We start from the raw sequence: 26,802 nt of genomic DNA, 5'->3' as shown, positions 1-26,802 counted from the left end.
CGTATGTTTAATGTCTGTGGTAACCATTATATCTCTCTGAGTTAGGGGATTTCAAAACTTTGACTTTCTTGTGTAATTTGCAGGCTTGTGGTCGATTTATAAATAATAATGCAGTGACAAAAATGGCTCAGTCATCCAGTAAATCTCCAGAGTTGCTGGCACGATATTGTGACTCCTTGCTAAAGAAAAGGTATGTCTTACAGGAAAAGTTAAAAATTAGTTTTCTAGTGTTTCTTGTTTAAAAAATTATAATCATCATAGTTGTGAATTGAAGTTACACATTGCATCTACAGAAATATATTTACATTGTTAAACACTTAATTCAAGCAAAAAAAGATAATGCTGTAATTGTTTGAAAAGCCTCTATAAAAAGTTGAATAAGGAACATGTTAGAAAAACTTCGTTTTCCAAAGAAAATCACATATTGGACTTAAGTTTCAGTTCACAAGTCATGAATCTAGAATGTAACGGTATTCATAAGTTATGAATAATAAATTTGTTCAGTAATGCACTTCTTTGACTGCAGCTCTAAGAATCCAGAAGAAGCAGAGCTAGAAGATACACTCAATCAAGTGGTAAGATTCTTAAATACAATTTTCTTCTACATAAACTTTTAAATTTCATAATAATTTTAAGGTTATCACAGGAGGTTGCAGGTCATGTGCAGTCAGAACTTTTATTCTGTGTATTTCATTGCTTAAAGCTTTTGGTAACATTATTTTTAAAAAATGCCAAAAGTGTGTGTGTCTCTGTCTGTCTGTGTTTGTCTCTCTCTCTCTTTGGTTAAAGACTTCTTCATTCAATCAATAGTATACCTCAGAAAGCTGAACAGAATCAACATTCTTTTTAATGGGTATTATGGTGTAAAACCATTTTATCTCTTCTGAACTATTTCAAAGGTTAACATGTAAAAAAAACCCTGCATTTACATGTCAAAAATAATTATGACACTAAAATGTATGACACTTTTAATGAAGTAAAAATTGGATTTGATACAAATTTTCAGGTGTGTTCCTTTTGTAAAAAGTTTTTTTGGCTTTTCCAGATGGTTGTATTCAAGTACATTGAAGACAAAGATGTGTTTCAAAAATTCTATGCTAAAATGCTGGCAAAGAGACTGGTGCACCAGAACAGTGCTAGTGATGATGCTGAAGCAAGCATGATCTCTAAACTTAAGGTAAGTCTTCCCTTTCTTAGCACTGGCTAGGGAGGCACTGTTCCTTTCAACACATGATGCATGTATGCACTTTTTAATATTTGATCAGAAAAATACAAAACTTAAAGTTCACACGTCTTTTAACCGACTGGCCATCAGTCTGTCTTTGGAATGAGATCTTGAAGTGGTCCTGCTGCTGTCCACGCAAACAACTGCTGAAACAGCTCCCCAGTCTGCCACTTTTCTCTATAACCCTGAATGCTGCCTTAAGAACAGTTGATTGCTTTTTGTGTTGCAATTTGACATGGGCGATAAATAAAATAATCATTAATCCATACAGTTAAGTTCATAATTTTTTTGCGTAATTGTGCTGCTGTTTACAACAATCTTGCCAGACCTTATTTGTGTGCAGTTTTTTGAAGGGGGAGTAAAATGTCAGTAATTTTTCATTCTCATAGTAGTTATAAAGGGCTAGCAAGTAGACCATACTTTGAGACTTTACTACTTTGAGACTAGTAAATTTTCATGACAGTGTTTCTTGGCTGGTTTATTTTAATTTTTAAAATGTTGATCTCACATTTTTGGTGGCAGAACAGCTACAGAAGAAGCAATTAAAATAACACAACTTGTCTAAATGGGTTCAGAACTTCCAGAGTGATTTTTGGACATGCAGGGAATGGGTTGCCGTATATTCCTTTAGCAAAATTGATTCCGATCAGAGAAACTCTACTTTTCTTGTTCTGTTTGTTCTCCCTGTGTCAAAATACATGATCTTTCAGACAAAGCTGTGCTCTTTAATTTTACAGCAAGCTTGTGGTTTTGAGTACACCTCTAAACTTCAGAGGATGTTCCAAGACATTGGTGTAAGCAAGGACTTGAACGAGCAATTTAAAAAGCACCTGACAAATTCAGAACCATTAGATTGTAAGTATTCAATTTAATATAACCTTTCTCTTAAAAGCTAAGTTATTGTTAAATTAGCCACACACTCCCTTAATTGTAGAGATACAAGGGGAAATGACCAAGTGTTAAATGAGGGAAGTATTTGATTCATGTAGCATGCCACTGAAAGCTAGAGTTATTACAACTTCAGCTTGGATAGACTTTTTTCGGGTCTGTTCACTGTCTTCAAACAGCACCTCATGCCTCCTGATATGAACAGGTTCCTCTTTGTTTTACAGATCACAGTAGGGTTAGCTGTTACAGAGAGAGGATTCAACTTAGTGTATCCCCCTCTGCTAAAAGTGAAGCCTGATGTTTTTGTTAAATGTTTTTTCCTTTGACCAAAATCATTGCTTAAACAGGGAGACTTTTAGAAATAGTACTGAAAAACGACAGGTCCTCTTTTAGCTCGGTAATTAGGCCTGTTGCTTTCAGATTCAGAGGTCTCTGATTTCAGTTTCTTCTTGAAATAGAGTGCTTCAAGATAGAGTTATCACTTGGTTTTTAGTTAATTACATTCCGTGTTGTGCAAGGTCCACTTCAGGTTTTATATAATTTTATTTTGTAATACATAATGTATTCACTTCTGCCTTGTATCTCAGAGTCTTTCTATGCTGCAAAAAAAAGTCTCAGACCCCAGGTCAACAGGGCTAAAAATAGCAATGTAAACGTTCTCACTAGTTCTGGAGTCTGGGCTCTGAGACCCACACCTCCTTGCTGGGTCTCAGCGCCCAGGCTCCAACCTGAGTGAGAACTTCTACACAGGAGCACTGGAAGTTCCCTAAAACCTCCCAGTCTGTGGCCCCATCCCCTGCTCCGCTTCTTCCCTCTGAGGCCCCGCCCCACACTCACTCATCTCTGCCCCTGTCGCTTGTCCTTAAGGCAGGTAAAAAGTGATGGGGCCATTGCCCCCTCAAGCCCCCACTTCTGGTGCCCCCGCCTTTGCATTTCTGTTTTTATCCCTGTAGCATTAGTCCCAAAAGCCTGAGTCATTTGACCTGAACTCTTGAGACTTGCTTTTGCGGTTTGTTTTTTCTCCCCCGTTATAGATGCACTCTGAGTCTCAAAAGCAATTGACAAACATAAACCTGCCACTTGTGTTCTTGCCAGTAGCAGATTTTTAATTAAATGGTTATGCATGAATTTTGAAAAACCTTATATTTTTCTTTTTTTGAAAAGTAAAAACAGGGTAATGAATGAGATTAAATGCATGCAAATGTCAGGGAATATTGACTTTAGATTCTGAGTAAATACACATCTGACCCCTCAACCCTATCTTTGCCTCACACAGTGACTTTAATTTTAACAATATGTTTTATAAATAGTAATAGTTACCCATTATCTTTTGATATTAGTGTCATCACCAGGTCAGGCAACACAGAAACCTCTCCTGTTTGAGTTGGCCTCTCCCAAACTGCACATTGACAGGTCCGTAATACCAAAGGGGAGATAGCTGTTAGCCTATTAATCTATGTACGTTTCTTTTCCAGTGGATTTCAGTATACAGGTTCTCAGTTCTGGATCATGGCCCTTTCAGCAGTCCTGCACATTTGCTCTACCTTCTGAGGTGAGGTGATAAGCTTTTTAATCTTCTATTAAATAAACTAAAGTTTCAGTGTAAGGTTTTTTCAGAGATGACCTAAAATGAACTCCCAAGTATTTTCTGACATAAAATGTCATGACTTGAACATTTTTGCCTCTGTTAAAGGTGACCTGCAAAGAATTTATTCAAATAAAAAACCTAGATTTTAAATCTCTTGTTTTATGGTGTATAAAGAAAACCTGAAAGATGTTTTTTTTTTCCTGCTTTTTTTTTTATTTTCAAAGTATCAGAAATGTCAAGTTTTGTCTTTCCTGATTGTGCTTGAGGACCTCCCAGGGGGAGGTCTGAGATGTGTAATCCTTCTTTGTTACTGATGGGGCACTCATAATCTTTAAACAAGATGGCCTTCCTCCAAAACGTTCAGTAGTCATTAAAATAAAATGAGTGTATGCTTTTAAAGCTCTTGTTTTTATTAAGATACGTTGACCCTCTCAATTATTCAGCTTTCAGTCTGTTGATTCTTGAGATGACATGATGGCTGGTTTTCCAGTCACTGTGGTCGTCAGGCTAGCTAAGATCTGAATTTCTAACTTAACAAATGAGTAAGGGAGTAGAAGAGGGGGGAAAGGAAATGACCTTTAAGGCCCTTCTTAATACTTGGAAAGAAACAAAAGAACAATAAGCCTGTTTTCTTTTCCTTTCCATATGACATTTAAAGTGAAGTTGCTGACAAAAGGAAACTCGTATACAAGTCTGAAGAACCTTTTTAAAATTTTCTGTCTAGCCCCCCCTTCCCCCTAGGGAAAGGGCATGTTAACAAAGGGTGGTCTGGATTGATTTACACGCTGTAGATTCAAATATACTTCCAAGTGTGAAAATGCAGTGATGTTGTTTTCATTTTTATTTTTTTTATACAGTTGGAACGAAGTTATCAGAGATTTACAGCTTTTTATGCCAGTCGTCATAGTGGAAGAAAATTGACCTGGTTGTATCAGCTATCCAAAGGGGAACTGGTTACCAACTGTTTCAAAAATAGATACACATTACAGGTAAGAATAACCTTGTATTAGTGAAAAGGTTTTTGTGAATAATTGAGTAGTCTAAACATTTTTTTGATGAGTTCTTCCAAGCTGTTATGTAAAGGGACCTTAGTGTTGGAAGTCCCTAACTTGGTCTATTTTTTGGTATATGTCAGGCAAATTACAAAATTATACATGTAATTCTGTGTATTGGGGAGAAAAGTTTCAGAATAAATGTTTCATGTATCTTAAAAATAAGAGGCAAGCCTTCACAAGCATCCCTACAAAAGCAAAACACGAGTGCACGATGGTGGAGAAAATATTAGGAAATATATTTTAGCTCTAAACTTTGGAGGTGGTTAAAGAGTGAGAAGGAAAATCATTTAAAAATTATGCATATTGCTGAGTTTCCTTTTAAAGTGTTTAAGGGCCAGATTTTCTGAAGAATTCAGAATCCACTTAGACATAAAAAATAATGTGGGTAGATTTTTCAAGTGCTCAAAACCGTAAAAGGCTCCCTTTGGAAATCCTTCCCACTTCATTTTAGTTCCTAAATAGGAGCTGAGCTCTTTTGAAAATCTGGCCTTAAAAGTTTTTCCATTGCTTTTTTCCAAAAGATTTCCAGCTTGTCTTAATCCTTGTATGCCAGCAGTCCCTGAGATATCCATTGTAAGAAGATAAACTGTTTTTTTTTAAAAAAAAAGTGAGATCAGTGGGTTGAGAGTTTTATAACCCCAGCACCTATTTTATACTCCTTTTTAAAATGGCTGAGTACATTCTCCCAAAGTTATTCAGTATGGTATAAGCTTCTGGTTTTTGGGGAGGGGCTAAATCTGACTTAGATTCTGCCCTGAATTAAAACAGTGACTACCTATGTCAACACAGAAACAGCCTAATATAAATATAGGGTTTGTTGAGCTCTGTTTTGTACTTGTCTGAACACTGAAACCAAGTGAGTAAACGCTATATAATGGGATTTGACATTAGCATTTAAATTCATTTAATAATTTCGGTAATTCTCGAAGGCTGTGTCTGCATTACGAGTTTGGGAGGTGATTCCCCTGCTCGTGTATAATATTCATGCTAGCTCTCATCCAGCTGCAGCAGCATAGGTAGTGGCAGTGGAAGCACGGCTGAGCCCGTTGGTTTCAGGCATGTGTGTACTTGGCACGGATCAGCTGCTGCTACTCGTGCTGTCATGGCTGCGCTGCTATTGACACTTACACCAGCTCGATGAGAGCTAGCGCAAGTACCGGTACGCTCAAATCAGATTCCTGGCTCGTAGTGTTTGACCCTAAAACGTGTGTATATTGTGCCTGGCCACTCTGAAAACCACTTATGCACATCGCTTAACTCACATGAGTAATCCAGTTGACTTTAAAGCTAAACGTGTGCATAATTGTGTGCAGGATCAGGTCTTTTATCTGACTATCTAAAATAAACTGAGACTTTTGCCTTCTCAAATACCTTACTCAGACGAACGTATGCATTTAATGTACATTTATATTGTCAATACTACTGGTGATAAACATGAACAAACCATAAGTGTGTGCCCTGTAGTTCATAGGCCTTGATGAAATTAGTCTCTTATCTATGGTTGTATGTTAAATGTTTCTGATGTCATGTTGTGAAATCCAATAGTCTGTGTCTAGGATCTATATTAAGGATAAAATGGAAAATACTCATAATTGGGTAACAAATATTTTGAAATCAGAAAACGTATGGGTAAAAAGAGAGCTATAGCTTTGGCACCACGATACATGGAAGGAACTGTCTTCAACTGGTCACAATCATAGGATTTAGATTTAAAGAATACTGGAACAAAGATTTAGATTTAAAGAATACTGGAACAATGGTGAGCACATGCGAAATATACAGAGAGACTTGCTGCATTGCATAATGATTCCATTCAAGGTTCCTGGTCTGAAGATTTATCTCCCATTTTAAATAGCAAATCTTGTGTTTTATTGGCAGTTCCATGAAGCTCTTTAAAGAGCACAGTCTGAAAGCATCTGAGCCTAATTTCTCAGTTCTCAATTATCGTTCACACGTACACCTCTCATTCAAGTTTGTGTTTGTGTCAGAAGGCATGAATGTGTCTCACTGTTGTTAGTTGTGCTGCAAACACTATGCCTATTTGCTTTCTCATTATATTTTGGCATAGAGGAAAATTTACTCAAAATCTTTCAAAAAATAACTATAGTACAGTCCCTAGCTCCCATTTTTTAAAAATAGTACATCTTTGAAAACTAGATTTTTGCTTAAACATCCATTTGAATGCTGTTTAATAGCAGAGAAGAAATGGTAAACTTGGGTACGAAGGATCATTTAAAAGTACATTGAATATTCACTTTTTTAAAGTGATGAATCCTTCAAATAGAGTATTATGAACTTTTGTTTGCCTAGCCATAATTGTTTAATTATCAGGTTTAATCAAGGTTTCAATTCAGTTGGGGGGGGGGGGGCCTGTTTGTGGGTGTGTGTGTTCGTGATTGGTGAATTTTCCAAGGCATTCAAGTTCAAATACGCATTCAAGTTGTGCGTATTTTCACTTAGATTTTATATTTGGCCTTTCTTTTCTTTCTTTGGGGTCTGGAAGGCATCGACGTTCCAGATGGCAATCCTACTACAGTACAACACAGAAGATGCCTATACTGTTCAACAGCTGACAGACAGTACTCAGATAAAAATGGTAGTGTCTTAATTATGTATTGTATTACACTAGTTTTATGTTACCACTGCAATGTAAAGTCTCTGGTCATGGGGTTCAGCACACTTACTGCTATCATGAAAAGGGGAGCAGAAGGTGAGATCTCTTTGATTTAAATGTTAGTTTTTGTTCTTGTGGTAGCAGTTGTGTTGCTTTGTTGGTCAGCTTACCTTCCTGTTCAGTTTCCAGTAATCATAACCTCTTCTAGGTTTTATTTCTGAGGTTTCTAGCAAATCCTGAAGTGTGTAGACACTCTCACTAATTAGTATGCTGAATCCTTTAGAATTATATTACTCTCTGCCTCTCTCCTCTGCTCCTGTAATTCGTCATTGGTTTTCTAGTGCGTGTGTTTTTGTTTTAAAACTTCTGTTTTTGGGAAACATGGTAGTCTCCCTTTATTATCAAGTTCCTAGACTTTCCCATATTTTTTATATCCTGAAAGATTAAGAACGTGAACACGTTGAGAATATAGGTGCATTGGCTAAGCGTTTGTTTTACTTGGAGAGGCAATGCCCTACTGTTTCTTCAAAAGCAGACGCTGTACCTCAGCTGTTAAGAACCAGGTGTAAATAGGCTCACATGAGGTCTGCTAAGGCATGTCAGGGAAAAGCAAATTATCCATGGTCAGCAAACTTAAGTGACCTGCCAAAGAGAGAATAAATCTGTGAACACAAATTAGAGTTTTGGATGCTTCATAGAAAATTCATAGGTGTTTGTCCACGCTGGGGAATTGCCTCTCTTTTATGGACATTGTCAGCCACTGATGTAGCTGCACCCCGTGCAAACCAATAGTTGTAAACAGACAAAGCTGCTATTTTCACGGATGGAGCTTCCACCTGCTTCAAACTGGGTTCAGTTTCAGCAGGGAAAATAGCAGCTTCACATGTCTATACTGGAGATATACACTGGTGCAGCTTCCTCAGGGACTGGCCTCCAGTGTTTTGTATTGGGAAAAAAATATTCAGACATCTGCCATCGTGCATTTTCTGAGTTCTTACTCAGCATGAATGAAATAGTCTTTGGATAGATGCTTTCCTGCATGTCAGCACTATTTAGTGGGGAAAGGGTCATTAATGGGGTAATTGGAAATTTGTCTGTTTGAGGAACCTCAGAGTAGTCTGGCACAAGGAAGGGGAAAATCTACTATTGGGTTCATGCTAAAGTGGAATGCTTTGTTTTTAGTCCTCTAAAATGAAAAGTGTTTAATATTTCCCTTAAGCTTTTGTGGTATTTTTCAATCATTTATTCTCACTGTCTGAATGCTCGACATGTTGTTGTATTTTTGCAATTTTTCTGTACCTATTGGTGACTTTTTTCAATTCTGCCTGCAGGACATATTTTTGTAGCTATGAAAAATGAAATTTGAATAGTTCCAGTACATTGCAGGACCTTTCAATTATTTTGTTATAACTCAATGTCAAAATTCATTGGACATTTGAAAGAAAAATTTATTTTAAGTTTGCATTGATAATTTCTCCTCTAACTTGTAGGATATCTTGGCACAAGTTCTACAGATCTTACTGAAGTCAAAGTTATTGGTAAGCTCTTTTGCTTTCTTGCATATTTAATTAATAGAAAAACATTTTAGCAAATATACAATAATTTTTTGTTTCTTGTAGGTTTTGGAAGATGAAAATGCAAATGTGGATGAGGTGGAATTGAAGCCAGATACCTTAATAAAACTATATCTTGGTTACAAAAAGTAAGAAGAATCTAATAGTATAAACCAGTTGTATATAAATGGTAACAATCTGTTTCTCTGAAGCTCCTGCTATTTATAGTGTCACTTTAGCAATGCTATAGCTATGGTTGAGCAAGCACTCTAATGGGTCTATAAAGCAAACAGGATGGCACTCACCAGCAGTGTCAGTAAACATACTCTCACATCTTCAGCTCTTGATTCTTGCTAGTCACTGGGGCACAGTAAAATCTGGTTTAATTTAGTTAGACTTTGATCACATAGACACATTTGGCTAGTGTGCCATCACTGCGTTTTTTGCCATTGGTCCTGACTTACACAAGCCAAGTAAATAAATTACATTTAAAGGGGTCTTATTAATTTAAAAAAAAAAAACCCACCAGATCCAAAGATTTAAGTGCATGGCCATTAAAAACAGCCCCTGAAAAAGATCAGTGTGCTTATTTAGAGATTTTGAGCGCTGAAGTGCCTTAAAAACTAAGATTCTCTTTGCAGTGTCTTTCTGTTAGCGCCTGTTGTTCCAATGCCATTTTTATAGCTATACATCTCAAACTACACAGTAGTGGTTTTTGTGCAATCTCAGTTATGAATTCCATACTGATGATGGTTTATTTAAGAAACCTTTTAGTGTAGCGCATGTAACTTAATCCACATTCTAAAACATAAACCACATTTTGTATGAAATGAAATGAAATTTGTATTTAGAAATCCTCCCTTGTATTTAATCTTTTTCCTTTCCTCCATACCTGAGCTAGAGGGATGTTCCAAACAAACTAGAGGGCTGAGTATTCTCTCTTACGAGAATTCATAAACAGTTATATTATTTGGTGTTAGCAACACTGATGTTGTTATGCTTTGTCTAGAAGTAACCTCTTATTTACATGTAATTATAGCCGTATCAGATTTACAAATTCTATAGTCAAGTGTTCTAAAATAATGTCACTTATTTTAAATGTGGAATGGTAATAATTAGCCATGTGATCAGCAGGTACCATGATCATCCTTGTGCAGTTTTCTTTAACACTGGATGTATTTCTACCTGTTTTGTTTTAATGTTCACTATCTTTTTTTTTTTTTAATACTCTCCTTTTTACAAAGCAACCACTTCTTTTGTTTGAATTTCAAAATCAGTTAAATAGAGAAAATTCTGTTTCCACCAGTGCAGTGAATTCATAGGGATGTTTATAACTATGGCTTATTTGAAAAATATCAAACTGCAATAGTGGGTTTTGGGTCAGGATTTCTACCAATCTGCATAAAATATACAAATGTGTAATGCAACAATATCTATACTTGAAACAAATTAATTAACATTATAATGAAGGAAAAATTCCAGACTTAATCAATCCTCTCCTTGCTAGGATCAGAATGTAGTAAGTTAACCAACATATTGACTTTTCTCCTAAATGTTGTAATTTCCTGTTGTCCCATGTGTATGCTCATAGAATTGGAGTGCAGCATCAGTTCCATTTCTCTCTCATAGAGGCAACTCTCCAAGTGAGGCCAAAAGTCTGTGGGATAACTAATTGCAGTTGATCTGGTAAATAAACAGTAATCCAAATTGTTCACAGCTTGTTCTTGAGGAAGATTAAGTGGTAAATTTTCAAAGTTCTGCTTTCAAAAGTAACTTACAAGCCTAACTGTCAATGAGACTTAGGTTTCCTAAGTACCCGAGTGACTCTTGAAAATAGGGCTTTGGCTCTTTTGAAAACGTTATCCTTGGTTCCCAGAACAAATCTTAAGCTTCGTATGTTTTATTTTTAGGTAAATTTAATACAGATGGAAGTTTTGCTTTCAGCTTTTATTGTTAAAGTTCCTGCAGTATCAGACTCTCTCATATGCACTGTGCTAGCAGTTGCTGAGGACCAGAAAGTGAAACTGGCGTATAGGGTTGCACTGTCGTAAGGCCCTGATCCTGTGGCAGTGACCGTGTCTGTGTGGATGGACCCATATTGACTTCAGTGGTTTCACATGGGTGCCAGGATCGACACATGAGGATGCAGTTCCAGTTTTGGGTCCCATGTGAAGTAAAATGTAAATAGTGAACAAATATGAATGGTAAAAATAAATGAACCTTAGAATTGAGTAATGCAGGTAAATCGTTTTTTTCCCCCCCAGATACAAGTTCCTTTTAAGTTTCAAAGTCTGTACTCCTTTGACAGTCAAATGCACAAGTAGTTTTTATTTGACTTTTGTGATCAAAATTCCTGGGTTGCAAACATTATATTTTGTTATCTTAGTTATTTTTAAAACAAAGCCATAGTTTGAGATCTGTTTGGTTTTCTACTTAAAAGAAGACTCAAAACTTAATCGAAATGTGCAGTTCTCCCAATTTAAGTCTATGCTTTTGCACCAGGATTTTGTCCAAATGTGTTCTGATCCTGCAAACTCAGTGGGGCTATTCACATAAGAAAGAGTTTGATGGATAAATCTCATTATCACTTTGACAAATCACAAACCTTTCTTGTATTCACCATTTTGTTGGGATTATGGTATATAGTGTCCAGTTGTGCTTCTGTACCCTAGAGTACTATGAAATGTATTCCATCTGGCCTAGGTAGCCTTTACAATAAAGAATATCACAGTGTTAAGATCATTTGAAGATCACTGCCCAATGTCACATTTGGGGGAAAGGAGGCAACTATGAAATTTCTCTCCTATCCTATCCTCCTTGTCCCTAAGTAAGAAAAGCTGTGTTGGGAGCAAATGGGGGAAATTCGTTCTTTTTGTAGAACTGGAAATGGAAGGAGTAATCAGATATTCCCAACTTTCCATTCAGATTTTCTTTTTGAAATTAGGCTAATTATTTACTTCCCTTTCCTGGCAGCAAAAAATTGAGGGTCAACATCAATGTGCCAATGAAGACTGAACAGAAGCAGGAGCAGGAAACTACACACAAAAATATAGAGGAAGACCGGAAACTACTGATTCAGGTGCGTTGGATAGTAGTTTGATGAGATCAACCACATGCCATGGTAGGCGATCTGCGACTGCTGGTACCAAGTATCCCCAGCTGCCGGAGAGCACACTAAATAGCTCTTGAGTTACTGCAGTGAATTCTTTGCCAGGTGTCTGGCTGGTGCGTCTTGCTGACATGCTCAGGATCTAGTTGATGCCATATTTGGGGGTTAGGAAGGAGTTTTCCCCCAGGTCTTTGCCTTCCTCTGCAGCGTGGAGCATGGGTCAGTTCCTGGTTTAACTAGACAAAATGAGAGATTCTTTATAACATGAAGTCTTTAAATCATGATTTGAGGACTTCAGTGACTCAGCCAGAGGTTGAGGTCTATTATAGGAGTGGGTGGCCTGAGGTATGCAGGAGGTCAGACTAGATGATCACAATGGTACCATCTGGCCTTAGTCTGAGTCTGCTTCAGCCCATGAACTAAAGCTCATAACTTTTCAATACTTTTCATGAAAATATTGCAGAATCTTGCTTTTTTATATTTATTCCTAAAAGAACACGATTCCTGGGTAAAACAAACTTGAAACAAAAGACATAACAGGATTTTCAAATATTTATCTTTTATAAATAGAAAACGTAGGGGGATGGCTTTTTGTCGTTGCTGACATTGAACAACATAGTAAGGAGTGTTTAGGTTCTGAGGATTCATACATTGATTTTGCTGGGCATCTAGATGAGATGTACACTTGAGAACATTGTTCAGATTTAGATGATCATCGTGGAGTCGGCTTGCATTGTACCAGCTGCAACTCCAAATCCACCTACCGAGGAAAAAGTTGTACTGGCACTAAGCGTGAGCCTCATTTCTGAAGTGAAGTACATTCATTCAGTAGGCTGCTTGTCGGACACTGTTCTGGCTAATGTTGCCATCGCTGTCCATTACTAATCCTGGCCTTATGCAAAGCGATTTGTAATCATGTAGAGTCTTATGTGCCTAAGAACAGGCTTATGGCGAGTGTTGACTGTTTTAATCAGACACTCCGAAACTTCTCAGTAAGAACTCTGTGTATGCGCATTGCCTCTCGTTGCACCACTGGTCAATGTTTCCATCCCCCTCTTCGTTAGCAGATACAGGCCACTGGTAGAGGCATGATAAAGCTCTGAAGGCAGTGTTTCCCAAACAGCGGGTCACAGGAAGGTTCTAGATGAGCTGTGGGCCTGATGCGGGGGAGAGAGTGAGCCCACTGCTCAGTGGTGACTCCTGTCCAGGGTGACCAGACAGCAAGTGTGAAAAATCGGGATGGGGGTGAATAGGCTTCTATATACGAAAAAGCCTCAAATATCAGGACTGTCCCTATTAAATCGGGACAACTGGTCACCCTACTCTTGTCCTGTAGGACTGGGCCCAGCTCCAGGTGTTGCCATCTGGTGAAACGCTACGCTCCCTAATTTGACTCGGCCACCCCTCTGTTATGACAGAGGAGGCTGGGCCAAACCTGAGTTGCCCTGTGACCCCATATGCTACGTTGCAGTCCTAGGGTTGCCAGCTGTCTAATTGCACAAACCCAAACACCATTGCCCTGCCGTTCTCCGAGGCCCCATCCCTAGCTCACTCCAGCTCCCCTCCCTCCCTCGCTTTCCCCCACCCTCACTCACTTTCACCGGGCTGGGGTAGGGGTAGGGGGTGCGGGGGTGGGGCCGAGAGGTTTGGAGTCTGGGATTCGGACCCTGTATGGGTCTCAGAAAGACAAATAGAGTTGGTGGGTTGTCTTAGTAAAAAGTTTGGGAACCACTGGCTTGATCCAGAATGGCAAATTGTATCTTCCTAAGAAAGTCTGTTTCTACTTTGCTATTTAGGCTGCTATTGTGAGAATTATGAAAATGAGAAAGGTTCTAAAACACCAGCAGTTGCTTGGAGAAGTTCTAACCCAGCTGTCCTCAAGATTCAAACCACGAGTTCCAGTAATTAAGGTATGTCAGATCAGCAATAATGGATCTTAATTTTTTTTAACAAGTGTCTGAGTTAATGGAATGATTTTAGAAAGATTAAAGAAATAAGTTATTCAACTATTATACTTTTAAGTAGGAAACATTTAATTATTCTCTTATAGCTTCTCCAAGCATATTGGTATGGGGAAGCTAAATAATAAGACTTCGTCATGTGCCAATAAGCATACTGTAGCGTGAATTGTAAAATAATAATTTATCATACAGTTGTCAAAATAAAGGAACCAGATACATCTTGGTTTAATTGTTTTATTGCTCACTTACAGAATAATAATGTTCAGTGAGTCTCCCAGGGAATTAGTGACATTTGACTGCATCAAGTCACCTTTATTTCATTGAATGGTGTTTGTGAGTGGCGTCTTTGAGGCATGGCCAAAAAATTCCCATAGTTTAAATGGTCCATTATTTATGCCATTTCCCTGCTAAATAGTTTTAATGCTAGTCTTCAGGAGAAATATGTATTCAGCATGGCACTTTAACAGCCTAAACTGTTAAAAGCTTATAGCAAGCAAAAAGTTTTCTTGCTCTTAAAATACCTGCTGCAAAGTGCCTGTCTGGGGTTTGTTTTATGAAATGCACTCCTGGCCTTTCCCCATCTCTCCTACAGAAATGTATTGACATTCTGATTGAGAAGGAGTACTTGGAGCGTGTGGATGGTGAGAAGGACACCTACAGTTACTTGGCTTAGCATTTTTATTAGCAGTTGTCTGACTGTGTGAGACGCTCAGCAAATAGTTATGTGATTGAAAGAATGAAAACAACTGAACTTCATAGCAGCCAGTCTGCTGCCATTTGGACCTCCCTTTTTAATAACTGAGACCAGGACTCCCATCAGCCAGTCTCAGATTTACATCGGAACTGCTCAGGATTGACACATTTCAAGTATGTAAATATGGACACCGATGCCATTTAACCTAATTTAAGAACAGAAAGGAATCAAACCCTTCTCCACTGAGGGTTGCATGCTACTGCATTTAAATCAATACATGGGCTATATGCTAAATAGCTGCCCCCACAGGCAGCGCTTAGAAATGTCGGCAGCACTTTGAGAGCGAGTCTGAAGGGACCTATGTGTAATCTGCTATGAAAACCCATTTGTATAGTGTGTTTCATTTTTTAATGTGATAAATAAAAAAAATAATTAAAAGATTTCTGTACAAGTTGCATTTGGTTTTATTGTTCTAAGTTTCACTACTTTCTAAATGTAAATAAAAGGTCTAATGATTATGAAAGCTACAGTAATTCATTAGTTCTGCTTTCTTTCCTTTCCCTGTGATTCAAGCAAAACAGAGCACTGGATTGAAAAATCATTCTGTATCTGTGGCTTGGTGGGGGAGGAGTGTGCACGGATTTTTTCAAGATAAATAGCAGAAACTTGGAAGATGGGCAACAACGTTTTGGCATTTGTTTCAGAATTTTCCTCAAAATGGATACACCAGACACTAACCTCATCTACTTATGCTGTCAGGTGATATATTTGGCCAAGATTAATCATGTCACTATTCTGAATAGTGTGGTAATATATTTTGGGTGCACATTCCCAAACTATTAAAATTAGGTACTTAAAATGGGAATAAATGCTTTAGTTTTGAATCTCAGAGCATGTGTGCTGATGCTCAATCTTTTTTCATATAGTGGATTCTAGCTCTAACATCTACAGCATTGTTTCTTTAAACTTACATAATCTCCTGGCTGTGGAAGCCTGATTAAAATGCAATAAAGCCAAACCCTTGTTTCCTAATGGTGGGAGTTCTGTACTCACTATCTCTACAAATGGAAAATAAATTCTTGCTCTTAGTGTTTCCAAGTCCTCATTGTGAGCAGAGGCTCCAACTTGATTTTTTGGGTGCACCTTCTGCACTCGGAGACACCATAGCATTAAACCTTTTTCTTAGAAATCCCCATTCCCTCACAGTGCGTGTTATGGGAAGTGAAGAGAGGTGGCTAACAAAGATGTGTGAGGAGATTGTCTTGGCAACTCTGCACCTCCTGGACTTGAAGCGTTTAGAGGGGTATAAAACGGTTCTGGTTTTGCTTTGTCGAAAGCACTGCTGCTTTGCCCTAGTGAAGGTGTAACAAAAATGGCAAAAATGACTATACCCTCTTGAATTAATTGTGGGGAGCTGTTGTTACAAGTGAGCTAAAGGCTTTAAAAACAGTCTTGTGTCATACCCATCTCTAAGAGGTGTGCATGCTGCTACTAGGCCTGTGTCACACACTGCAGTCTGCCCTTACAAACTGTGTTGGGAAGGTGGTAAATGCCATTTGTAGTTTAGAGGAATGTTGTCTGTGGTTATTTTTTTGCCAGTTTTAAAGTGCTGCATTTTTGACAGACTGACTTGTGTGCAAGCCATGGAGTTGGTGGTTGTTTTGGGTTAGGCTCATTCAAAAATGTTTCTGCAGAACACTCGGCACTTTTCCCTGGGAAGAAGGACTAAGCTAGAAATGGAGGGGGGAGAAAATGGTTACAATGCCAGAAATGGTTATTGCTCTGCTATGGCTTACCAAGCTCCTTGTTTAAACTGCAGCCTGTGTAGATCAACTGCGGTCCGATAGTTTCTACACAAGGATAGGAGTGCTCTGGACCAACAAACAGAAGCAGAAGAAAAAATCTGGTTAAAGTGAGCTAGCAGATGGGTTCTCCACAGGCCATCTCAGAAAGTGGCTATAAATCCAAGTTAATAGAGCAGCAATTATCCATTTCTGCTAGTGCTCCCAAAATACTGAGAAGGGTACAGGGTGGCAACAGGTCTATGGAGTCTCCAATATAAGCTGGCTGCAGGCCTGCATGGCTGCTGTTTTTTCTGTAATGAGGTATGGATGAATTCTTGGTTCCTGCTGGAGCCTTTGAAAAATAGCTACAAGATAGTGGAAGTTGTTCCAGCAGAGACTGGAAGTTAGTCTAGCCTTAGGATAATGCGTTGCTGCATTATTTCAGCATGAGGGAATACCACTGGTGAGTACTGAGGGGACTGCTGCCATTGCAGCACTTGCCTTCTGGAAGCTAATGGCACCAGTTTGGGACCACTACAGTGGTGGCTGTCTGTCAGGGAGGTTTGTATGGCAGATGTTGCAGGGGTGAGTGATCAAGGTAACTAATACACAGAAGATCCCTGGGGGATAGAAACTGGGGTTTGAGAACTGTGCTCCCATCTGGCATGTGACTATAATTTAATACCCAGTGTGTACCTTCTTGCAGTAAAATTCATATACTGAGCCTATCTACTTTTGTGAAAGTTTATCCTTGCCCTTGTCTGCAGTTTTGAGTGATAGGGCTCTGGCAGCTGTTGTGCACCAAAAGCAGAGAACAAATGCCGACTTTCACACTAAACTAAAAATCAAGCTAATCCCATTTCAAAACAAGCCAATCCCTAAGTACCCAACACTCTGACTAGATTCCCTCCAGTGTGCAGTCTGGGACTGTGGTAGGGCCACTGTGCACCTCTGACTCCCCCCTCGCTTGGCAGGAGTTAAATCCAAAAAAAAACCCTACAACCCAAAAACAAGCCCAATTTCTGTTTTTTGCCCCACAGGTTTGGCATGTCAGGTTGGCAATAGCAGCTCTTGCAAATGAAGGAGGATGAATCTGGGAAGTAGAGGACAGAATAAAACATAATATGCTGACAATAGCTGGTTTTGACCTTTCTTAAAGGTTTCATGTCTTTGTACAGCAACTTGTTCCCTTACAAACTTTCAACCAGCTGTCTCTGTACAGCTGAGTTCCATAGTGGGTGCTGCCCTGTTTTGGCAAACTTGATGGCTGTGCAGTAGTAAATCAGCCAGGATCAGGTACGACTATTACAAAAAAAAAAGCCAATTCACTTCAGACTTGCAGGTGTTAGTATGCTGAGGCCAATGGGCTCTAGTGTACAATATACCCTAAAACAGTGGTCGCATGCCCCTAGGGATACATCAGCTCATCTAGATATTTGCCTAGTTTCACAATACACTACATAAAAAGTACTAGAAACAGTGACTTACACTGAAATGTAAGTACAAGTCTCAGTAATTAAAAAAAATCAATTAGAATATAAATATTGTATTGTGATTTTGTGAACAAGTAGTTTTAAAGTGAGGTGAAACTTGAGGGTATGCAAGACAGACTCCTGAAAGGGGTACAGTATTCTGGAAAAGTTGAGAGCTTTAGGGCAGTGGAAGGACACTGTTCCATACTTACTTTTTCCCTTTGGAAGAGAATTAAGATAAGTGTAGTTTAAGAACTAAAGTAGCCTTAAATCAGGCTTGTGTGTAGAAGCTGTTAACTAAAGGCATGCATTTAAAGCGTATTAATTAACATGGACTAACTTAATTGCGCTCTAGGTGACGTTCAGCTAAGATGCCCCCACATACAGTTTGGAGAAAGGGTCTGTGCCTGCCCCAATTTAAAGACTACCGATCAGTTCAAGTGAATACATAGGTTTAGGTACTAACTTGTCCTTAAAAACAAAGCAGCAGGGGGACTGAATTCTATTTCCTGTGCTTCCCAGTCAGCTAATTGTGTTTTAGTCCCCCACAGACAACAGGCTAAATAAATACTCATTTTAAAAAAAACAAAAACCACACTTGCTGCTGCTTTTACTTTTTGTTTAAGTGCACTATGTACCCTCAAAAGACTCTTTCTGTACCAAAGTTATTTTAACTGCCTAGAACAACCACTATAGCTCAAATACACTCAAAATGAAGAAGTTCAAGTATCCTTTATTCAAGGTTGAAAAATGTACCACACCGCATTATTGCAAAAGTTCATTGGTACAAAACACTTTGCAGCTAGTGAGAAGGCAATAAAAAGTTGATTTTGAAATTTGTTACTATAAATTACTGGTACAGTACTTTGCAAATTCAGAATTTCAAATTGCATCATTTTTCTAAAATTGCCCACAGTACTAGAAAATTCCTGGAGATAAGGCAGCTGTTCAAAAGTAGAGGTAGCTGGTATCAAGGGATTTCCATTTCTCTTTCAATGCCTACATATTTCAGTGCATCAGCCTGGCTATATCTGGGGAGGAAAAAAGACGTACATATCAAATACAAGATTAATAAAGTTGTAGCATGCTCGGTCAAGAGGAGTTTAAGGTGCTGAGCCTCTCAAAGATATTGGGATCCAATCACATAAAAGGTTGAACACAATTCTGTTGCTTTTGTGCCCTTGCATTTAAGTTATTGCGCTAGAAGACGACAAAGGAACAACCATGGTGGTAGAGTGCTCTAGTGCTGTGAGAGCCCAATTCATGTTAAAACAGAGACTTTGGGGTAGAAATCAGTGTGCATAGACTTGCGGGAATTTCATTTAACTGATAAATAATGCTTAGTTGGGAGCTTTTTTTTTAAACTTTAAATTTCCAGTTGTAGGGGAAGAAGGGGAGGAAGAATAATACCAGACATTGTATAGCTTGTGTTAACTATGATAAGAGTGTCTTGAAATCAAATAAGTTCTCAAGCAGCATTTTTCTCACTTTGACTGATGGAAATATTTTTTCACCAGTGTGTGTATGTACAGTGAAACAATGTTTACTGAAATTTGCCAATAAAAATCTAATCCATCCAAGGCAAAGTATAAACTGATCGTGAATAAATTTAGGCTGGAAATTAGATGGTTTCTAACCATCAGAGGAGTGAAACAGCCTTGCACTAGTTTGATAAATATATAAACAGGACAGATGGTGGGTTGCCTGTCATAGCAGGGGCCTGAACGCAATGACCCAGGAAGTTTGTTCCAGAGTTGTGTTTCCATAAACGGCAATCACAGTGGACCAGATTTCTAAAGCTACTCAAGCTACTTTAAATCACGTTTGGATATGGGACTTAGCTGTCAAAATCATTAGGCATTGCTCTGCTTAGTGTTGCAAAGCCTAGTCTTTAAAAATCCGGTCCAGTGTGCCGTCAGCACTAGACAATGAACGGCGCAACTGTTTGTTCCACCTGTGTGTTTAAATACCACATAAGGCAGGACGCTTAAGCCTAATCTATACTGGAAAAGCACCAGTAGCACAAATGTTTTATTTTGCTTGGGAATTTAAAAGAAACAACTCACAAGCACTTTAAAAATGTCTCAATCAGCCCTGACAGATTTTACTGGCAAAAGTTCTAAGTGTAGATCTGGTCTTTTGTAATTGGCAAACTTGGATGTTAGTGGGGGAGGGGGATACGTAAAGTTTAGATACTTGTCCATCCTTGTCTCTTCCGTATAGAACAGTGATATTCCTCCCTATAAGGCCTGGGCTTTAAGTGTTCAAGGTTCTGACTACCTGCTTTAATTAGACTGTGCCTATGAGTTCCAGAGACAGAAGTGCCCCAAGTTCATGGCTGTCTCCTTCACCAACAAAATCCCAGCATTTGAGGGAGGAAGACAACTGGTGGCATAAGGCATCTGCTGAGACCCAAAGATGGTTTTGAGGTAAAGGGTGAGGCATCTAAATGACATGATCCAATCTCAGATATTAAAGGTTCAATGTGATGAAAAATCAGGCTTGGCCACAGTGGCCCTAGAATAAAGATCTTGTTATAGTGTACCAACCTGTAGTCAAAAAACAGCTCTTCACCAGTCTGAATGGCTCTCTTCGCAAATATACCTATTCTGTGATCTCCATTAACCATCATAACTGTTTAAAAAGAGAGAGAGAGTATAAGGTCAGGGTCTGAGCTCACAGTTGCATGACTTATTTGTATTTACACATTCTGCCACCATTTAAACGTGTATTCTTATTCAACATTCTACAATAATGATGTTTCATGTATTGTTAGACTAACTTTGTCTGGTATTACCTTTTGCATAGCAGTTGGGATTTACTGAATGGTTTGCAAAGCGGATTTTGTTACCCTTGCGTGTTGCATCAACCACAAAATCTAGAAGAGAATGTGAGCAGTTAGAACAGGTTTCTTCTAAAGAGCTTTCTATGCACATCTGAGAATATGCTGTACAGCTCATAGCCTACTTTATGCACCTGCCAGGTTATAACTTTAGTGTGTTCAGCTTCACACATGAAAGTCATTTTGAAAAACCTTCTCCGATGTTAACTTTTCCTCAGGGAAGGCTAACAAGTTGCTATATTAAAATATCATGGCATTTGTAGTTAAACATTCTAAACTTCCTAAAATTGAGGTTTCCACCTGCTAATCTTTACACATTCCACCTCCATCCATCTCCGGCACAAATGATGTACACTGATGTTTCTAAATTAGATGGATTCTTTCCTTCCAAGTCTACAAGCTGTTTAAAATGTACTGACCTTTTTATATAAAGAGCTTCCTTTATGAACTTTTTGCAGCACTTAGGGCTAGATCCACAAAGGGACTTCAGTAGTGCAACAGTGAGCATTGTGACACTTAACTTTTAAGCACCATGCTGTCCCGTAGCATCCCCAGCCATGAGGTAGGCTCCCTATGCAGTGCATAGGGAGAGTTAGGTTCCCTAATAGGATTTCTCAGAAGCCAGCATGCTGAGCTGGGAAGGGCCTAAAATAGGCCCCATCTCTTTCCTTAGCATTTCCTACTGCCTAAGCCCCATCTATGAAAAGGTGTTTAGGCACCTGATTCTTGGACAAACCCTTTCACAAAAGACAGTTACAGAGGACTCTACATGTACATGAGGCCCAATATGGCAGATATGCTCTGAGAGTGCCCACTGGATCAGGCCCCGCAGGTGAGATAGGCAGGAATCACCTACTCTGAGAATCCCACCTGGACATAGAAGCGAACACTGGCAGAATTTAGGTGCCTCCAGGGTTAGGTGGCAGCTAAATGGAGGTTTTGAAAAATCTTAGTTGTGTCAATTAAAATCAATAGCTAAACATACGTACCGTTATTCAAATTGAATAGAAAGCTGCACATGTACTTGTCATATACCTTCCCTCTTCTGTCTGCCTCATCCTGAGAAATAATCTGAAAGAAATATTGCTTATAAAAAAGGTCATTTATTTTTCAGCTGGTAATGGAAATAGCCTACAGCCTCAAGCAGGTCCGTCTCTCATGCCTACTCAGACTATATGTCAAAGTTGCTCCACATCTAAAGCCCATCATAACTGGAATCCTAACTTTTCAAAGACTTATTGCATTCTGGAATGACGTTTATACTGCAAGTGGAATTAAGACAGAGAAAAACTTTAACACTACAGCTAAGGCTGACAAGTGGTCTTAGATTATGCTGTTCTGTGGGTGGATGCAAAGACAATGACTGCCAGACTAATAAAAGTCTATAGCTGTCATCTTGGAGACATTTTCAATTCAGCATACGAAGTTACATTAACTAGGGCTCTCTCTTATTTAGTAACCCAAAACAGCACTATCAGCTCAGCCTAGAAGGGAGACATATATTTTGTTATTCTGTTTCTCTAAAGATATATAAACTTTAAATAATTTTTTTTTAAATTTAACAGTTTTCAGTTCAACCCATTTAAAATTAATTTTGAAATAGATAAATCATTTAAATTAAATACATAAAATAATATTAAGTACTACATGTTTGCAGCCACATTTTAAGAAAGGTCAAACCACTGAACTGGTAGAAGTCACTGGCTAAGCATCTGGAACCAATTCGTTGAAATGCTAAACCAGCTTTTAACATCAATAGCCTCTTCTGCAGGTTCAGAGAGAATATTTTCTTTGTTTCAGTTTATTCAACTAGTTCAGTTCAATTACTAGTTCATTCACAGTTGAAAAAGCAGGAAAGCTTGTTTTCCTTTTCCAATCTATAAATAAAAACTAGGTGTGAGAGGATGAGATCTACTAGTTCTGAAATCTTGAAGGTCATGGTGATCAGAAACAATCACTACAATTTACTAACAGATAATTACTTCCTTTAATAAATCAGTTTTAACTACAAAACATGTTTTGATAAACTTTTTCCCTTTTATATATCCAGCCCACTTAAGGTAGTTTTATTTAATTTTAAAAAAAATTAAAGCTGTTGTTGTGCATTTTCAATCAAATCTGAAAATAGAGCTTGATACAAAAGTTAATTATCTAGTAAAGAAGAAAGCATCTTCACCATTTTCTAAAAAGAAACATTAAAAATCTAAATGTAAGTTAAGCTACATATCTGCTTAAATAAATGTGTACAGCTATCTGTATTCTCCTGGTTAGCAAAAGGAAGCACCAAATTTAGTGTAAAGACTACTTAGTTGCAAATCAACATGTTTAATAGTTACTAACCAATAAGGATCAACCTTTCAATTGCAAAAAAAAAATGTACAAATGCACAACATGATTTAATCATACTGTGATTGAAAATGACAATTTAAATCAAAGCAACTTAAATCAACTCACTCTGTGCAGGACACTCACTTCTGGGCCTTAGCTCTCCCTTTCACACAGCCTGATATCGGCATTTGGGGCGGTTAGAGGGCAGTATTGCCTACTGAATCTTGGCAGTGTCTTATGCTGGCAGTCAAATGATTTTGCCGGAAGCTCCAGATTTATTTTAACTGGGACTGCTCTTTAGATCAGTGTTTCTCAAACTGTGGGTTGGGATCCCAAAGTGGGTCGTGACTGTTCTACCAGGGTCATCATGGCTGGCATTAGACCTGGTGGGGTCTGGGGCTGAAGCCCAAGCCCAAGGGCTCCAGCCCTAGGTGGCAGGGCTCAGGTTACAGGCCCCCTGCCAAGGGCTGAAGCCCTTGGGCTTTGGTCCCCCCACCCAGGGTGGCAGGGCTCTGGTGGGCTCAGGCTTCAGGTCCCCCCTCCTTGGGTCATGTAGTAATTTTTGTTGTCAGAAGCAGGTCCCCGTGCAATGAAGTTGAGAAGCCCTGCTTTAGATCCATCCTCTCTTCCAGCCTCATCCTTACAGGCACCCAAAAGTCATGAAAAATCTTGCCAGTGGAAAAATGTCAGTATCAACCATGGATTCAGCTATGTATACTAGATGCTAGGGAAGCTTTTATTCTTTTGGCAATGCCAAGACCTTGAAACCTGCTGTGAATTATTGTATAACATTCCTTTATTCCGCAAAAGGGTACTAAATCTACAAACAAGCTAGTTCCCAGGCCTGGAGACATTTAACTAGTTTTGCTTTATAATTAGTCAAGGTCACAAACTGATACATCACTGAAGAAAGTGACCTTGATTATTTTAGTGAGACATCTATTTTTAAAAAACAAATGTCTTACGCATACAGCTGTAACGATTAAAATATACATTTGAAGCAGTGGTTTTCAACCTGTGATCCTTGGACTATTTCTAAGATTTCCTAAGATGTCCGCACCTCCAGTCAAAATTTTTTAGGGGTCTGCAAATGGAAAAAGGTTGAAAACCACTGACTTGAAAGGTACTATCTTTCCTTACCTCACCACAGTACTCAGAGATGAATTCATTCTTCTGTACGGGATCTTTGATGAAAATTCCCCAGCCCGCCACATCTGAAGGTGCCAACAGCAAATGCTAGAGAAGGGGAGAAACAAGAAACGTATCATCTGACTTGAGTTTTCTGAAATGTTTAAATGATAAACATACACAGTCACTAACATTTGGGAAGGGAGGGTGGGGGCGGGGAAGAAGGTGCACATAAAGGAGACCAGATACAGTGCTAATGAAAAAACGTTCCACGGTAGAAGTGGCCACGGGGTAGAAATTGTTTGGTTATAAATCCAAGTAACAAGACACATGCGTAACTGTATCTGTCTATACTAAAGGCCTCCAGATCAGAATATTAAAAAAAACTTGGTAAATTAAGAGATTTTTAAAACTGCAAAAGTCTGCTTGTAAAAGTGCAATATTTACCACTTTAATATTAATCTGATTATGGAAACCATGAACTAGTGCTTTAAAATGCTATTTTTTTCAACCTACAAGAAGTGATGCTCAGCTTCAGTTTACATATGTTGCACACAAGTTAGTACTGAAGAAAACAGTAGATGTTCCATTCCATAGTGGCACAAGTTGCATAAGGAGCTGTACAAAGATGAGTAAAGTAGCACATAACTCAGAATGGCAAAGTAGGTGGAAACCATTTTCCCTTTCAGACTAGTCTCTCTCTTTTTGTTGGCCAGAAAAACCACAGGAGAGTCCAAACTCCAGTGCACTTGGGATTTTTTGGCATGAAAACAATATTAGGCACCCCCCTCATTGTACACATGATGTAAAAAGGCAAAAACAGTGGAGCTGGGAGGACATGTGTGTAGAAAGGTAAGCATATACACCTTTTTGGATCCCCGCTGAATGCTGCAGTTCTTGCAAGACACATTTTTGCTGTCCCAGTGATCGGCTGCTCCACATGTTAGACAGAGGTCTGGATCACATTCACGTACAGCCAGATAGCATGGACACTGCTTAGTGTTGCACTGTGCTTTGCAGCGGCATCCAGGAAACCTGTTTTGGCCTTTAATGAGGAAGGAAAGATAAATAAGTAAACATGAAAAAAGGATCACAGTTCATGTCCTAGAGTTTAGCAAAAATACATTGATTCCTTGCTCCAGATGTCTCATTTCTCCAATACTTAAGGTTAATATAAAGTGAACAGGGTCAGGCAGGGTGTGTCTTCGCAGCCTGCAGCTGTGAGCCTCCCAGCCGGGATGACAGACTCAGACCGGTACTCTAAAAATAGCTATGTAGGCAGCACTTTGACATTGCAGCTTGGGCTCTGAAGCCTAGGGAGAGGGTGGGCTTCACAACCTGAGCTCCAGCCCAAGCCGCAACCTCCAAGTACTGTCTATATAGCTATTTTTGGAGCACTAGCCTGAGCCAGTTGACCTAGGCCAGGAGGCTTATTACCATGGGCTGAGGAGACATACCCTAAGGATGTTTTCTCTGCAATGTTCTACTGAATGAAGCAGCGTTCACCATATGCACTAGTTTTGAAACTCTTCCTTTAAACAGAGGCATGGTAAGTTTCTTTATACAGGCCTTATATGCAAGAATAATCAACTCACTGCTCCTTAATGCCCCAGTCCTGCATTCATTTAAAGATGTTTCACTATGAGCATGTAGTCTCATTAAAAATTGCACCTTAAGTATGTATTTCAAAAATATTTAGATGTTGATCTACTTGGCGTTTTTAATGCTTAACTTATTTAGAGATTTCTGTATCTTTAGAAATTCTGAAAAGAACCAGGAAGCCAGCATACGGGTGTGTGTACGCCCTTGTTTCTTACCCTAGAAATATCAGTAAGGCAAAGTGTGTTTTTTTCTGGTTTTGTTGGAGGACCACTTGGAGGCAGAGTATTTATTGTGAGCGTTTAACTCCCTACTTGAATGGGTGAGGGTGCTGAATTTATAATAAAGACTCTATTCAAAGTGTAATTAGCCATTAAAATTAAACAGGCGTTAACAAAACCAAAGAGATGTAAACAGACTGACTAAAAAGCAATTTCACTCCTTACTTGTAATGTCATCATTTATGCTTCTGGTCACCTAGACATAACCTGGGGGGGGGGGGGGGGGGGCTCTGAAAACTTTCCGGGCCTTCTTTAAATGTCAAAAAACAGGAAAAAATAGCACCAGCCCATGTTTTTGCCCTTTATAGGCCTTTTATTTAATACCAGCAGTAAATCTGTGTCTACAAATGAAACCAGTCTATGAAAAAAGACACTCAATTGTAGACACCTTCCAAAATTACTTACATTCTGAGCTGCACTGACAAAACTTCTCACAAAAGTTCTGAGCAATTACACAAGGACATGAGCTGTCACAAGGCTGACGAGGATGATCACATGGCTGGTAGTTGTAAACATGATTAGAGGACCCATCTGAATAAAAATAGTAATAATTTGAAAAAATTAAGAATGAGAGAACTGTAAATTTGGTAACCAAAAATCTCAAATAGGAAGTCCCTTCTTAAAATTCACGTCAACAAAAGAGGCCTATCAAACCTACTCTTCTCAAAGTATTAATAATAA

At 38.7% G+C, this 26,802-nt stretch overlaps 2 protein-coding genes across 3 annotated transcripts in view; one reads left to right on the top strand and one right to left on the bottom strand.

Moving 5' to 3' along the window:
- The window catches only part of CUL1 (cullin 1), an 86,316-nt gene extending 71,246 nt beyond the window's left edge, over positions 1-15,070 (top strand). Inside the window, exons 11-22 of the mRNA XM_074945271.1 lie at positions 84-190; positions 527-575; positions 1,046-1,177; positions 1,963-2,080; positions 3,589-3,665; positions 4,559-4,690; positions 7,260-7,352; positions 8,861-8,908; positions 8,990-9,072; positions 11,897-12,002; positions 13,829-13,942; positions 14,586-15,070. Of these exons, the coding sequence (XP_074801372.1) occupies positions 84-190; positions 527-575; positions 1,046-1,177; positions 1,963-2,080; positions 3,589-3,665; positions 4,559-4,690; positions 7,260-7,352; positions 8,861-8,908; positions 8,990-9,072; positions 11,897-12,002; positions 13,829-13,942; positions 14,586-14,666 (1,140 nt within the window). The 3' untranslated portion in view covers positions 14,667-15,070. The remainder of the gene's footprint in view (positions 1-83; positions 191-526; positions 576-1,045; positions 1,178-1,962; positions 2,081-3,588; positions 3,666-4,558; positions 4,691-7,259; positions 7,353-8,860; positions 8,909-8,989; positions 9,073-11,896; positions 12,003-13,828; positions 13,943-14,585) is intronic.
- Positions 15,071-18,701: 3,631 nt separating this feature from the next.
- Positions 18,702-26,802, bottom strand: part of EZH2 (enhancer of zeste 2 polycomb repressive complex 2 subunit) — an 84,198-nt gene continuing 76,097 nt past the window's right edge. For both annotated transcript variants that reach the window (XM_074945267.1, XM_074945268.1), the window contains 7 exons: positions 26,527-26,652; positions 25,108-25,286; positions 24,254-24,349; positions 21,775-21,856; positions 20,741-20,821; positions 20,493-20,577; positions 18,702-18,974 (listed from right to left, as the gene is read on the bottom strand). In XM_074945267.1, coding sequence (XP_074801368.1) covers positions 18,914-18,974; positions 20,493-20,577; positions 20,741-20,821; positions 21,775-21,856; positions 24,254-24,349; positions 25,108-25,286; positions 26,527-26,652 — 710 coding nt within the window. In that variant the 3' untranslated portion in view covers positions 18,702-18,913. The remainder of the gene's footprint in view (positions 18,975-20,492; positions 20,578-20,740; positions 20,822-21,774; positions 21,857-24,253; positions 24,350-25,107; positions 25,287-26,526; positions 26,653-26,802) is intronic.

Source organism: Natator depressus, chromosome 2 (assembly GCF_965152275.1).
Source record: "Natator depressus isolate rNatDep1 chromosome 2, rNatDep2.hap1, whole genome shotgun sequence".
Taxonomy (NCBI): domain Eukaryota; kingdom Metazoa; phylum Chordata; order Testudines; family Cheloniidae; genus Natator; species Natator depressus.
Note: the sequence above shows the minus strand (reverse complement) of the source record. Positions and strands in the feature narration are given on the sequence as shown.